Source organism: Antrostomus carolinensis, unplaced genomic scaffold (genome assembly GCF_000700745.2).
Source record: "Antrostomus carolinensis isolate BGI_N321 unplaced genomic scaffold, ASM70074v2 scaffold17735, whole genome shotgun sequence".
NCBI classification, from domain to species: Eukaryota; Metazoa; Chordata; class Aves; order Caprimulgiformes; family Caprimulgidae; genus Antrostomus; species Antrostomus carolinensis.
This window is the reverse complement of record NW_010319599.1, coordinates 32,468-46,444: the sequence shown is the minus strand read 5'-3', so window position 1 is coordinate 46,444 and position 13,977 is coordinate 32,468. Positions and strand designations below refer to the sequence as shown.

The window sequence follows — 13,977 nt, the reverse complement described above, 5'->3', positions numbered from 1 at the left end:
ATATATATATATATATAAAAAAAAAATAAAGGTTGCCAATGCTTAAAGAGTGTCTAGATCTCACCTTTTCAAAATATTTTGAAGCACAGCTCTCTGGGAATTGTGTAGGGACAGGAAAGAAAAATATGATATAATTTGTATATGGTAGTGTGTGAAATGGCATTAATGTTCAAGCATGACTTGAGACCATTGATGTCCTGTAAATCTCTGTCAGGTGAAGCATAATTAAATTTTCATTTTACATTTCTCTTCATTTTCTGATAGAGTTCTTGGTAATGAAACAGAACCCATATGACAAAAAGCTTTTTTATTTGTAAATATGTATGCACATATGTTCTACAAATAGACTCTTAGCTGTATAACTGTATAAAAGTTTTTTCTACCAGGTGTTGTTTATCACTATTTTGGAATATGAGTTTTGTGTTGTGGGAAATCTAGCATGCTTTAAAAATCTAGCAGAATCAAAAAGGAAAGCAAAGTAAAAAATGACACTTGGTTGCTACTTAAATCTGAAAGCTAGTAAACATCATCATCCTTCAATACTGAAAGGATGATGCCAGTTCAAATGGAATGAAAAAGACAGCTGAATAACAAGTGTACAGGTTTTTCGAAAACCACATACAGTGAACTGTAGGAAGTAACTCTACCCAGAAGAGTCCATTAATAATGACTAGTTATGGTGGGTTGACCTTGACCAGCTTCCAGGTCCCCATCCAGCCACTCTCTCGGTTCCCCTCCTTAACAGGACAGAGGGAGAAAGTGAGATGAAAAAGCTTGTGGGTCAAGATAAAGACGGGAAGATCATTCACTGATTACCAGCACAGGCAAAACAGATTTTCATTGGGGAAAATTAATGAAATTTATTGCCTGTTAAATAGACATGGATGGTAAAAAAACAATGACAAAATTAAAGCAACATCTCCCCCCTCCTTTTTTCCAGGCTCAACTTCACGCTTTCATTGTCAACTCCTCTACCTCCCCCACCCCTTTGCTAAGCAGTGCAGGGGGATGCGGAACAGGGGTTGTGGTTGTTCCATAACAGCTCCAGTGTAGGTCCTTCCCATGGGCTGCAGTTGTTCAGGATAAGCTTGTTCCAGTATGGTCCTTCCATGGGCTGCAATGTGGATACCTACTCCACCATGCTCTCTCCTGGGGCTGCAGGGGGATCTCTGCTCTGGTGCCTGCAGCACCTCCTCCCCTTCTGCCTTGTTCATCTTGGTGCTTGAAGGGCTGTTGCTCTCATATTTTTCTTACTCCCCTCTCTCACGGTTGCTGCACAGTCTTTTTTGCCCTTTCTTTTACACACTTTACCAGAGGTGCCACCATCTTGGCTGTGGGGTTCAGCTGTGCCCTGCAGGGTGTCGATTGGAGCTGGATGGAACCAGCTGTGTCTGGCACGGGGCAGTCTCAGCTTCTCCTCACAGATGGCGCCATGCAGCCTTCTTGCTGCCAACATCTTGCCACATAAACCCAATACACTAGTTCAGACAAAAAGGAGAGAAAAATTAAGTTCAGATTCAGTTTACTCTTGCAGATTATAATTTTTTCTGCTGCATATGAAGGAAAGTGTATGTACACTTGTTCAGAATCTGATTTTTTCAATGAACTGAAGTTACTAAAAAAATTTACTGAAATTCAGTTTATGCTGGACTATGCAGAAGGTAGAGTGGTTTGTTAGATTATGTCTTTATACCCATTCCTATGAAGTGTTAGACTATGGTTCAGATACATCATTGACTGAGTAGTACTGAGTGAGCAAAGGAATAGGAGGAGGGAAAGAAAGCAAGCAAGTTGAGAAATGATTAAGCATAGTGCCAGAATGGGCACAGAGACATTTGGTTAATCTAGATAGAGAGGGAAGAAGCATTTTCTTACTTGTTTTGTTATAAATCACTTGGTTTATCTTTTTCACTATCTCTTTAATCTTTTTGATATTGTAGGTAGGTGTTAATGAGTATTCCATTCATTTTGCAATAATTTATATATTTAACTTGCATTTGATGACCTCTCGAAGTAAGTAGGAAGTTATGGAAAATTGAATTTTAGGAAATGGCAATTTATTTTGAAGTGGGAAAAAAACAGATTTGTCAGCTGACATTTTACTTTTAAATTGAAAAATATTTTGTCAATGACCATCCTGAATGTACAGAGAAAGTACATATATATTGCTCATTTAAGTTAGTGTTTCTATGTTGTCTTGATTTACTAACACCACACAATCTCTTACTTGCCTTTCTAGATCGATTTGCAGTATTAGCAAACAATAATCTCCAAATTCTTAACATCAATAAAAGTGATGAAGGAGTATACAGATGTGAAGGAAGAGTGGAAGCCAGAGGAGAAATTGACTTTCGGGACATAATTGTTACTGTGAATGGTAAGGAGTAAAAATTGTTGAGCTGACTTTTTGCTTTACTTGGTTATCAATGCCTATTTTAAAATATATCAGCTTCTAAAAAATCCTTATTAAGCTGGTTAATATAGTTGTTTTTCTATAAATATAATTGCTTAATACTTTAAAAAAATCTACTATAATGTTTAAGTAGAACTCATTGCATTTCATAATATTAGTGTATATAAATATGTAAAAGCTGGTTTATTGTTTTTAATATTTCATGGAAAATTGACAATCACTGCAAGACTTGAGTTTCAGATAATAATATATAGCTCAGTTCACCCTGTATTCTTCAGTGTCTTGTCATTTACTGTTAAAAAAACACACTTGATTTTTCAGTTATTCATCTTGACTGCATTGTACATACTTTATTAACTTTCCCAAAAGTCAGATACATTTTATTAACATTAGCTATATTACTTACAGATTTTTAACATTTTAATTTTTATGAGGAGTAAAATATATAATGAGTTATCTGAAAAGTGGCATTATGCATTTTATAATTTTATAATAAATCTCTAAGAAGGAATATGAATGGATTAAGACAAGATGGAGTATTTAACTCAACCTGTCAAATTCAGGGCTGACCTGTTGAAAAGCAAATATATCTTTCATATATTGTCTGGAAAGGGCACAGTTCATAAAGGGCATTTTCTTTCTACACATTCTGTTTAATGCCAGTTTTTCAATGAAACTATTGCCATCATTCCTATCAGGGTCTGAGTTTTAAATACTTTGTCCCTGACTGGTCCTTCTTGGCAACATGGTGATAAATAACTCCTTTTGAAACTGGCTACCTGACACAAGTGGGGTGCCCCAGGGATCTATATTTGGCCCAACACCATTTAATATATTCATAAGTGATCTGGATTATGGGATCAAGTGTACTCTGGTGATGTTTGCTGATGATACCAAACTGAGTGGGAAAGTGGACACTTTGGAAGGGAGAGCCACCCTGCAGGACGACCTGGATAGGCTGGAAGAGTGGGCTGACAGGAACCTTATGAAATTCAACAAAGACAAATATAAGGTCTTGCACCTGGGAAAAAATCCAGGAGTGCAGCACAGGCTGGGATCTACCCAGCTGGGGAACAATGCTGTGGAAAGTGATCTAGAGGTCTTGGTGGACAGGCAGCTCAGTATGAGTGAACAGTGCGCTGTGGCAAAGAAAACCAACAGGATGATGGGTTGCATCAAGGGCTTCACCAGCAGACATAAGGAAGTTATTATCCCATGTTACTCAGCACTTGGCAGGCTATATCTGGAATGCTGTGCCCAGTTTTGGTCCCTGCTATACAAAAAGAATGTGGACAGGCTGGAGAGGGTCCAGAAAAGGTGATCAGAGGATGATCGTCTTGTGATCAAAGGGTGATCAAAGGATGGGAAGCCTGCCCTATAAGGAAAGGCTGAGAGAATTGGGCTTGTTCAGCCTTGAGAAACAAAGGCTAAGGAGAGACCTCAACACCAGTACTTAAAGGGTGGCTACAAAGAATATGAAGACTCCTTTTTTACAAGGAATCACATGAAAAAGATGGTGGGTGATGGGTACAAATTACCTCTGGTGAAATTCTGATTGGACAGAAGATGAGATTTTTTTACAATGAGAACAATCATCCATTGGAATAATCTCCCCAGGGAAGTGGTGGATTCCCCAACCTTGGACACATTTAAGATTTGGCTGGGCAGGGTGCTGGACCATCTTGTCTAGACCATGCTTTTACTAAGAAAGGTTGGACCAGATTATCCTTGAGGTCCCTTCCAACCTGATATTCTATGTTTCTATGATTCTAAATAGGAATACTTTGGGAGAGCTGGGATGCTACATAACTCATAATTTTCCATTTTAAAAATTTTAAGTTTTTGTGAGAGTCTAGGAGAGGCGAATATAGAGAATTATGAGATTAATAATTAATTCAATAATATTAATCCTGGCCCTCACATATGTATTTAGAGTTTACAGTGGAAATATATTTTCAGGAGGAATATAGGGTCTGATATTGTTGTAGCTTTGCTGATTTATTTTGAGAGTAGCAGAATTCTCCATGTATGATGTTTCTCTACTGCAAACAGTATATGAGTATGTTCCTTTATAAGTGTCTTTATTATATACAAGAGTTGATATTTCTATTTCTGCAAATATTATTTGTTCCAATGCTAATACATACTTTATTCAAAAAAGGAAACTACGTTAGAACTGTGTGAAATCTCAGATACCCTTTTACAAGACTAGTGATGAAGATTTAATTTAAACTATTAGCTATCGTTTTAGTCATTGCCCTCTAGTTAGAGAATTATCCATGGTGCAGGTGACCCCTGTGTCCTGTGATTTAGAGCAAAGATTTGAACTAATATCACCTCTTCTGTGAACAAGTACTTTACTGTTTCTCTGCCTCACCCTAAAAAGGGAGGACAGAGAGAATGGAAAAACACTGTGAGAAACTGAGAGCACCTCAGCCTTACAGCAAGCTCATGAAGACCAGTCTCTCAGAGGTAGATGGTATGCGAGCAAATCCTTGAAGAGAAAAAAATTAAATCTAGGTAAGCTCCCTCTTGGGCCATTTTGGTCATAACTAGGTCATCTCTGCCCATGTGGATGATACTTGCCTATAGAATGCTTTCTTGTGCTATGTGGAAGCAAGAAAAATTAATCACCACTAAAATTATTACTGTAAAATGAAGGATTAGACCTTGCAACCACCAAAAAAAAATGTTGAAAAGCCACTCCCTGAATGATTTAAGAACATATTGCAAAAATTAGTTCTTTCTTTTCTTGAAGTTAGGTGGCTGTACCTATATTTACCTACCTAAGTAGCAGAAATTTTCACAGTTGATGAAGCAGCATGTGCAGGTGATGTGACTAAGTGGAAATGAATTGAACTTTTTTATATACCTGGATGGAATGTTATTATTTTCCTTATTAACAATAACTTCTTAAGAACGTACAACTATGTGACTTTAGGCATTTTTTATTTTTAGTGGAGTAGTAAGCAGAATTTTTTTTTATAAATTTATTATATGAAAAAGGAAATCTCTTGTTTTGCAACCATGATATAAATTTAAAATAGTCTAATCTTGGGGATAAATTGTGGGCACTTATAACTACACATAAAGATAATGTTGTAGAGATGTATCTCATTTTGAAGAGAAGGAATTAACAAAATCAATGTGTATTTTAAAAACATTCCTTCCATTCTTGACTCCATCTGGATGCTAAGCTCATTGACATAGCATTGGCTAATTTACATCTGGGAGAGATGTAAATAAAGACGGAAGAGGTGAAATAGGCACTGTAGCTGGTAGGACAAGAGGAAATGGCCTCAAGTTGCACCAAGGGCAGTTGAGATTGGATTTGAGGAAGAATTTCTTTACTGAAAGGGTTATCAGGCATTGGAATGGTTGCCCAGGGCAGTGGTGGAGTCCCCAGCCCTGAAAATATTTGAGAGGTGTCTAGACATAGTGCTTAGGGAAATGGTTTAGCTGGAGACCTGTCAGTGTTAGGTTAATGACTGGACAATCTTAAAGGTCTTTTTCAATCTAGGAAATTCTGTGATGCTGTGAAATGGATAGTATTTATATCAGACCATAGTAGAGTATGTTCTTTACTATACTAGTGTCCAAACTAGCTGATCATAGCAACAGTTATGACTCAGGTCACATGCACATAGTTTTAAAAACTAAAAGCTGTAAAATAAAAAAAATTGAAAGTTATATTCAGTATTCTGGGTAGTGATGCAAGACTGTGCTAACCTATGTGAAAGAAAAAAAATGTAAATTTGCAGAGGAATTGTTAAAATCTGTTAGCCTACATTATTGTCCCACATATTTAGAGGTTCATTGCTCTGGTGACATGGTATTTCCATATTCAGTCTGTTGCTTAGGCAATTTCAGATAAGAAAGAAGTCATTGTGAGACAGACTTAACATAAAAAAGTGTGAAAACACCCTAAAGTAAATAAGTAAATGTTAGAAAACCTCTTTAGTTTTAGCTGCCTATTCATTATATTGGTTGCTTTTTTGTATAATGTTTTAAATATTACATATGAACAGAATACAAATTTACTCAAAAATAGTTAAAAGTAAATCTTAGAACAAAGTTTGATATGTAAAATGTAGTTGCTAATGTATGGAAATCTTTGGGGGTTTATAATGGATAATAAATTAAAATACATTTGAGCTGAGTTCTCTCTTCAAAATCTAATCTTTAGGTATTTTTTGTGCTCTCAATACTGAACTTTTTGAAACATTTCTTATCTACTCATATTTACAGCGAGGTCTAAATGGCAGGTTTTTATAAAAAAAAACAAAACCCAAACTGGTTAGTATGAAAAAGAACTAAAGAATTTTAAAGTCCTCTGGAAAACAAATTTTTTTTTTCCTCTTTTTTTTCTCTCTCTCTGTCTCTTGGTAAATGGGCTTAATAGGTTTATTTCTTTAAGGTTTTTTTGCTGTCTGGGAAGTTCCTTAAATTGGATAGACTTCCTGACCTTACTGACATAGATAAAAAAGAATTATTTTCACTTAAATGTGACAGAATTTTACCATTTTTCTTGAAGTTTGAAATGTGAGAGACTTGCCAGATTAGCTTCATTTGTTTTTTCCTCTTTTAGGTGCACACTTTAGTTTCATCCTACGTACATACAAGAACAGAACCAAAGATAAACAGATCTCTTCCCAGAACGAATGAGGAGAAAAATGAAAAATAAAATTTGACTTTTGAAAAGGAAACTAATATTTCATTTCATTGTCATTGCAGTATCCCTTGGAAGACTGAAACACTTAAGTAATGTGCTGGACCGAGTTACAGTCCTGTAGTTCTTAGTTGTGAGCAGTGAAGAGCTTGCTACTGATGGCAAAGAATTGTTTAATCCCCTAATATTACTGGGTACATATTTTCAGCTGTAGACACTAGAACACACTGCAAAATGTCTAAAATGTATCTAAGGTTTTCTAACTGACATTTTCTTCATGGAAGATAATGCACAACAGAAGGTTTTTTTGTATGCTGAGTAATGGCCCATGCAATTTCAGATAGGAAAGAAGTGATCTGTGAAATGCTTAAATTTCAGCACACCATTAAAAAGCGTGGAAAGTATGTAACAACATTTACAAACTGATCATTGATAATAATGGTACATTATTTTAAATAATTTGATATATTTAAGGTTCAGAAGCTTGAAAGGCTTCTGAAATAGAATATTAAAGCTAGAATATTTGGTGCAAAGGAACTGAAGCTGATTCTCAACAGTTTGTGAGAAAAACATGGAAGTGCAATGGAAAGCCAAAACCAAATTCATTGCAGTTGACTGTTTCTCCTTTTCTCTAGTGAAAGTTAAACCTGAAAAGGATAACTGAGTCACTCTGATGACAGTATGTTCTTGCTAACAGAGATATATATTTTATGAAGCTCTTAATGTTTTTTTCCCTTTCCTCTCACTTTCCCTGACATTATTTTTTCCACATATTCTCTTCCTTCCAGTCTGCTGGGATTGTTTTTATTTGTTTATTTGCTTGACAGTTAATGGAAACATATTTGGGATAGCTGCCTTAAAATTACCATATTATCAGAAATAATAAATATCAGCATGTAAATTGTTCTGTCTTAAATATTATTGATATTTTTTTCTGTTGGGAAGAGATTGTCTGTTACAATTTTAGTAATGACTTAATCCCATCAGGAACAGACCAAATTTGTCACTCTCAGAACACAATTACAATTTTTGTAATTGTGTTGAAATTGAATACAATTTCCAAAAATAGATTGTATCAATTTCATTCTCTGACATTTCACCTTTGAAGCTGGTGATACTCCTGCCCAGGAAATATGCAGGAGTTCAGTAAAAAGAATTAAATATGCATAATAAAGACTAATACATAATGACATCTGTGTTAAAAGCACTCTCTGACCTCAGTACCTAGTTGTATGTCAGCTTTATAATTGAATGAAAGAGAAAAAAGACTAGAGGTACATTTTTATTTGAGATAGTTAAATTAGTGCCAAGTATAACTCTATTGTGTTTTATACATGCTAGGTACAACTTCAGTCACGTTAAAATGTTCTGTAAGAAAATGGAAGAACTGCTGAAAAACACTTAAAAAAATTAATTCTAGTGAAAAAAAAGGTTATAAATGTCTTGATAGCATTAAAAATCTTGTATTTAAGAGAAGTAAAGAAACACTAATAACAATGATTCATATTGTAACTCGATCCCTAAGCAGAACCAGAAATTCCAAAATTATCAAAGAATCCTATTCTGTGCTTTAAATTTCTCTGGAAACACATCAAATAGTTTACTTTTCTACTAATAGGACATCACATTTTATATTTTAGTTCCCCCTGCAATTACTCTGCTACAGAAATCCTTTAATGCCACTGCAGATCGTGGAGAGGCAATAACTTTCTTCTGCAGAGCCACTGGATCACCTCCACCTGAAATCAGTTGGTATAGGTAAGTTTAATACAGTTTTGTGTATCAGAGCACATTGTTTTAATGTGTCACAATTTTCTATCACAGTCTGTTAAGCTGTGCAACCTTAATTTCTTTACTAAATTTTAAGAGCATTTGCTGTCTATTTCTGTTCTAACTTCTAAAGCTAGATTCAGCATTAACAAGTTAATGAACTCGCATAAATTCAATTGCACTTAGGTTACCAGCAAGTGGGATAAATATAAAAAGTAACTAAAATACCATATTGACGTGAGTTCTTCATATTTGAGGGGAAGCAATGAGTCCATATGTCAAAAACAGTAGAAGCAAAAATTTCACAACTTTTGCACATGAATGGATCAGGTAAAAATGTATGCAGTTGTCCCATAAATTAATATCCAATATAGATCAGCAATACTCATAACAAAGATAACACTTTCCCTCTCTGTAAAAATAGATTCTAACCCTAACTCACTATTTGAAATAGCGATTCAGATTCAGAAGGTGGTATGGCTTTAGACACCTGCAGTATATGGCAATTGAATAAGTTTCAAGTGTATTTTATGTAATTTTTAAAAAGTAGTATGTTTTGAAAATGGAACTGATTTTAAAATTCATGTGTGTTTTTTTATTATATCAATTACATGAACATAGTATAGTCATGTTTCTTGGGAACACTTATCATAACATTTGTAAAAATTTAAATATCTGTACACTGTATATTCTTTTGATTTTAACAAAGATATTCATCAGTCCTGGGCTATAAAGTATCTCAAACTCCTCACACCAGTGCACGTTTCTATTTTAGACCTGAATAATTTGCATCAAAATGTGTTATTTCATGTAAATTAAAAGGTCACAGCGTTTTAAAAAAGGACATAGAAGGGATTTCCATCAATTCTTAATCTCCTTTGGAATTTTTCAACAATATTAAATTCATTTTAAATGTTAGCTTCATTTGACTGACAGCTTTATCTTAACATGCCACAAGTCAATTTTTTTCTCACGTGCAATTTGAATCTCAGATGTAAATAAATAGAATGCAAAGTTAATTCCTTAACATGGCTTAGAATTCAAAATCTAGTGAAGAGAAGGAAAAAAAAAACCAAAATATGCAGAACCCAAATTAAAGAACTGATAATGAATTCAAGCTAAGGTTGAATATTCTGATTATTTGATGTCTTTGAAGTAATTTTTTTACAATTTATATCTTATCTGTCAAAAATTCTAGAAAGTTGTCTGAAATCCGGTGTCCTAAATGACCTTGTTGTAACACAAGCAACATTGATTTTTTTTATGCTGTTAAGAAAGAATGCATTAATTTCCACAGTTTGTAAATATCTCTGTTTACATTTGGGGCTTTTTTTTCCAGTATTTTTTTTTCCAGTATTTTTTTAAATATTACAGTATGTATGCAGGCTAACTGTCTTTGAGAGACACTTGTCTATGTCTACTGATCAGAGCCTACTGAAAGATTTTCTTTTGGTTTGCCAGCCCCTGAGGCAACTGACTTTTTTAAACCATTCATTAGATGTCTTCTGTAAATATTTTTAAAAAGCTTCACAGGCTTGTGTACTGAATACTGGATCTTAAATGAGAAAGCTTCTCTTCTGTTCCTATTTCAGGAACTACCTCATAGTGAGGAATATTGGCTTATGTGCCTCCCTTCCCTGTTGGGCTATTTTATTTTTCCTTTCATTTTCTTTTTGGTTTGTCTTATTAGGCTATAAATTCTCAGCATTAGAAAATATTCTTGCCTTTTTATTTACTGAGAGTGAGAGATTATAAAGTGGTAGATGGAAAAGACCCCTGGTATCTGTGATAGGATAATATTATTGATATGCAAAGAAGGAAAAAAAAATGGGGGAGCTAAGTTATTTTTAATGGAGGAAGCAAACTTGATTATAAATTGTATTCCAGTACTAAATATCTGCATCAAATTTCTGAAATCTCTGTCCTGAACTGTTCAGGTCCCTTTACACTCACATATTGGTAGCCAGTTAAAAGGATTCAGAATCTGCTGATATCTTATCCTTGTCCTTGAGCTTAATCTTGCAGATAAATCAAGATAAAGTCCTTAGTTTTCTAGAATATTTCAGATTATTTTTTTTTAGAAATTAGACTAAGCATAAGAAAACTAGATCAACATGATACCTCTTGATTTCAAGAAAAATCTAGAATGGATTGTCAGTGATAAGAAAGCCTATAAAAACTGACTGTTCTATTGTTAATATGCATGTTATCCATTGAAAACCTAATTGAATGTGTTTATCAGAATTAATGGCCATGGTGTCATATTCCCAGTTTCATCCTGTTTAGTGTACTTTTTGATGTTGATGTAAGTTGATATTAAATTCAATTTTATGTGTTTTTTAATAAACAAATGGAATTACATCTTGAATTTTATTAAGTGTTAATTCTGATTATGGAAGGATTATAACCTTTCATTACAGCAAGTTATAGGAATCATGTTCAATCTTATTTCCAACTGTACCATTTATCTATGTGAGTTCAGTCAGTTTCTTTAATTTGCCTCCAGTTAACCGTTCGTAAAACAGGCATGGGTAATAAGTAACCTAATGGAAGTCTGCTTTCCCAATACACAACTATGCTAAGGTAAAAGTCCAGGGAGATGCAAACTATTACAACAGAGAATAATGTTTCCTGGTAAAACATTCCAAGGTGTACTGAGCATTCTGGAGTGTAGGGTTTCTAAGAGCAAACGGACATTCTGAAGTTGATCAAGTATTATAACCATTATAACCAAGTGTGTGTGTAATAATAACTTTTATCAGTTTAAGAATATAAGTTAAGCTATAAGTTATACTTATAAGTTAAGATTTATTTTTGTTAAATTCTGATAAGTTATAAGTTAAGCTTTAAGTTTATGGTTTGTGTTTTTGTTAAGTACTGATAAGTTATACTTATAAGTTAAGTTTTAAGTTTTTCTGTTTCTAAAAAGAAAAGAGGGGAGTTGTGGGGAGTGTGAGAATGTGTATTGGCATACCCTGAGAGACCTGTGGGAACTGAAAGGATACATGTCTGGAGATATGAGAAGCACCTGCATCAACAAGGCCCCAGAGAGGAACCTTGAAGTGTATCCAAAAGATGTACCCTGGCAAGCAAACAGGAAGGGATGCAGGCAAAGTCCGTCAGCCAATTAGGGGCATGTGAACTGCTCGTGCTGCGAGTGAAGGGCCAATAACATGTTAACGGGTGTGGGTGATTTCATTAGTTTTGGGGTATAAATATAACTGTATTAGAACAAATAAATGGCTTCTTGCTTGATCATATTGATCGTGTAGCAGAGTCCATGATTTGAGTTCCCGCACTGGAGAGCTGAGGAAAAGCCCTGATAAAAAGGATGGGAATGATTTCTACTCCATTCTGATGGAAGGTTTTCATTATATTGTATTGAAAGTACATCCACACCTGTTCAGGTGATTCATCAAGATTGAGGAACTGTTTTATACACAGTTCAGTGTTCTCGTGTCTTTCTTGCCTGTACTGTCACTAAAAATCTCACATTCGCTCTCTTGAAGTATCTTTAGCAAAGCCTGCATAAGTTGTATCTATCATTGTGTAGTCTTACCTTCCTTACAATCACTAATATTTTAGTCAATTATAAAATAAATTCTCTTGAATCTCTCTTCTCATTTCCTTTTTAGTTTCCTGTGAACTGATTTAACACGTCAGCTTCAGCCTAGGGCATAAAAAATGACTCTATTTTTAAAACCAAATGATGGTAGTGTTGAGGTGGCTTATATACCCCTCTCTGTTGACTGTAAGCAAGATCTGGGCAAAAAAAGTAGTTTCAAGCTTTAAACTCTTTTACATAATATCTAATATGGTAAAAATGTAACTGTTTATATCGATCCTTTTAATTTCCAGGTGCTGACAATATTTAAGTTTTTGTCAATTTAAAATGGAGGCAAGTGAACTAATGCATCAAGTTTTCTTAAAAAATGCTTTAGTTCACTTAAAAATTAGTCAGTTTGAAATACCTACCAAAGAAGAAATGTCAGCAAGGTTTAGATGCTGCTCTATTTAATATGCATATATACTTTGTTGATATTTCATGGACCAAGAGAATCCAATTCTTTCACTGCTTAACTGATACCTCTATTGAAGCAGATTTTACGTTACTGTAAATCATAACCTTCAGAGATGCAATACTGAAATGGAATTAAATTAACCAGGATTGAAAGACAAAGAACCAAATGCATAGGTCATGAACTGGAAGTCCTTACTCATATGAATAGTCCTACAGAAAACACAGCCATTATTTATGTAGAATCATAGAATTATAGATTGGTATGGGTTGGAAGGGACCTTAAAGATCTTCTAGTTCCAACCCCCCTGCCACGAGCAGAGACACTTTCCACTAGACCAGGTTGCTCAAAGCCTCATCCAGCCTGGCCTTGAACACTTCTAGGGAGCGGGCATCCACAATTTTCTTGGGCAGCCTGTTCCAGTGTCTGACCACCCTCACAGTAAAGAGTTTCTTCCTAATATCTAATGTAAACCTGCCCTCTTCCAGTTTAAAGCCATTACCATTGTTCTATCACTACCTGCCTTTGTAAAAAGTCCCTCCCTAGCTTTCCTGTGGGCCCCTTCAAGTATTGGAAGGCAGCTATAAGGTCTCCCCAAAGCCTTCCATTTTCCAGGCTGAACAGCCCCAACTCTCTCAGCCTGTCCTCATAGGAGAGGTGCTCCAGCCTTTAGATCATCCTCGTGGCCTCCTCCGGACTTGTTCTAACAGTTCCATGTCTTTCTTGTGTTGGGGGGGTCCAGAATTGGATGCAGTACTCCAGGTGGGGCCTCACAAGACCAGAGCAGAGGGGGACAATCACCTCCCTCCACCTACTTGCTGTGATTCTTTTGATGCAGCCTAGGACACAGTTTGCCTTCTGTGCTGCAAGTGTGCATTGCCGGCTCATGTCGAACTTCTCATCCACCACTACCACCAAGTCCTTCTCTTCGGAGCTGGTCTCAATCCACTCATCACCCAGCCTGTATTTATGTTTGGGATTGCCCCAACCCAGGTGCAGAACCTTGTATTTGACCTTGTTGAACTTCATGAGGTTAGCACAGGCCCACCTCTCAAGCCTGTCAAAGTCCCTCCGGATGGCATCCCTTCCCTCCAGAACGTTGACCA

General features: G+C 35.4%; 1 protein-coding gene across 1 annotated transcript in view; it reads left to right on the top strand.

Moving 5' to 3' along the window:
* Positions 1-1,940: 1,940 nt before the first annotated feature.
* NCAM2 (neural cell adhesion molecule 2) overlaps positions 1,941-13,977 on the top strand; it is a gene marked incomplete at both ends in the record, with an annotated part of 38,907 nt that continues 26,870 nt past the window's right edge. Inside the window, 3 exons of the mRNA XM_010169276.1 lie at positions 1,941-2,013; positions 2,240-2,377; positions 8,723-8,840. Coding sequence (XP_010167578.1) covers positions 1,941-2,013; positions 2,240-2,377; positions 8,723-8,840 — 329 coding nt within the window. The remainder of the gene's footprint in view (positions 2,014-2,239; positions 2,378-8,722; positions 8,841-13,977) is intronic.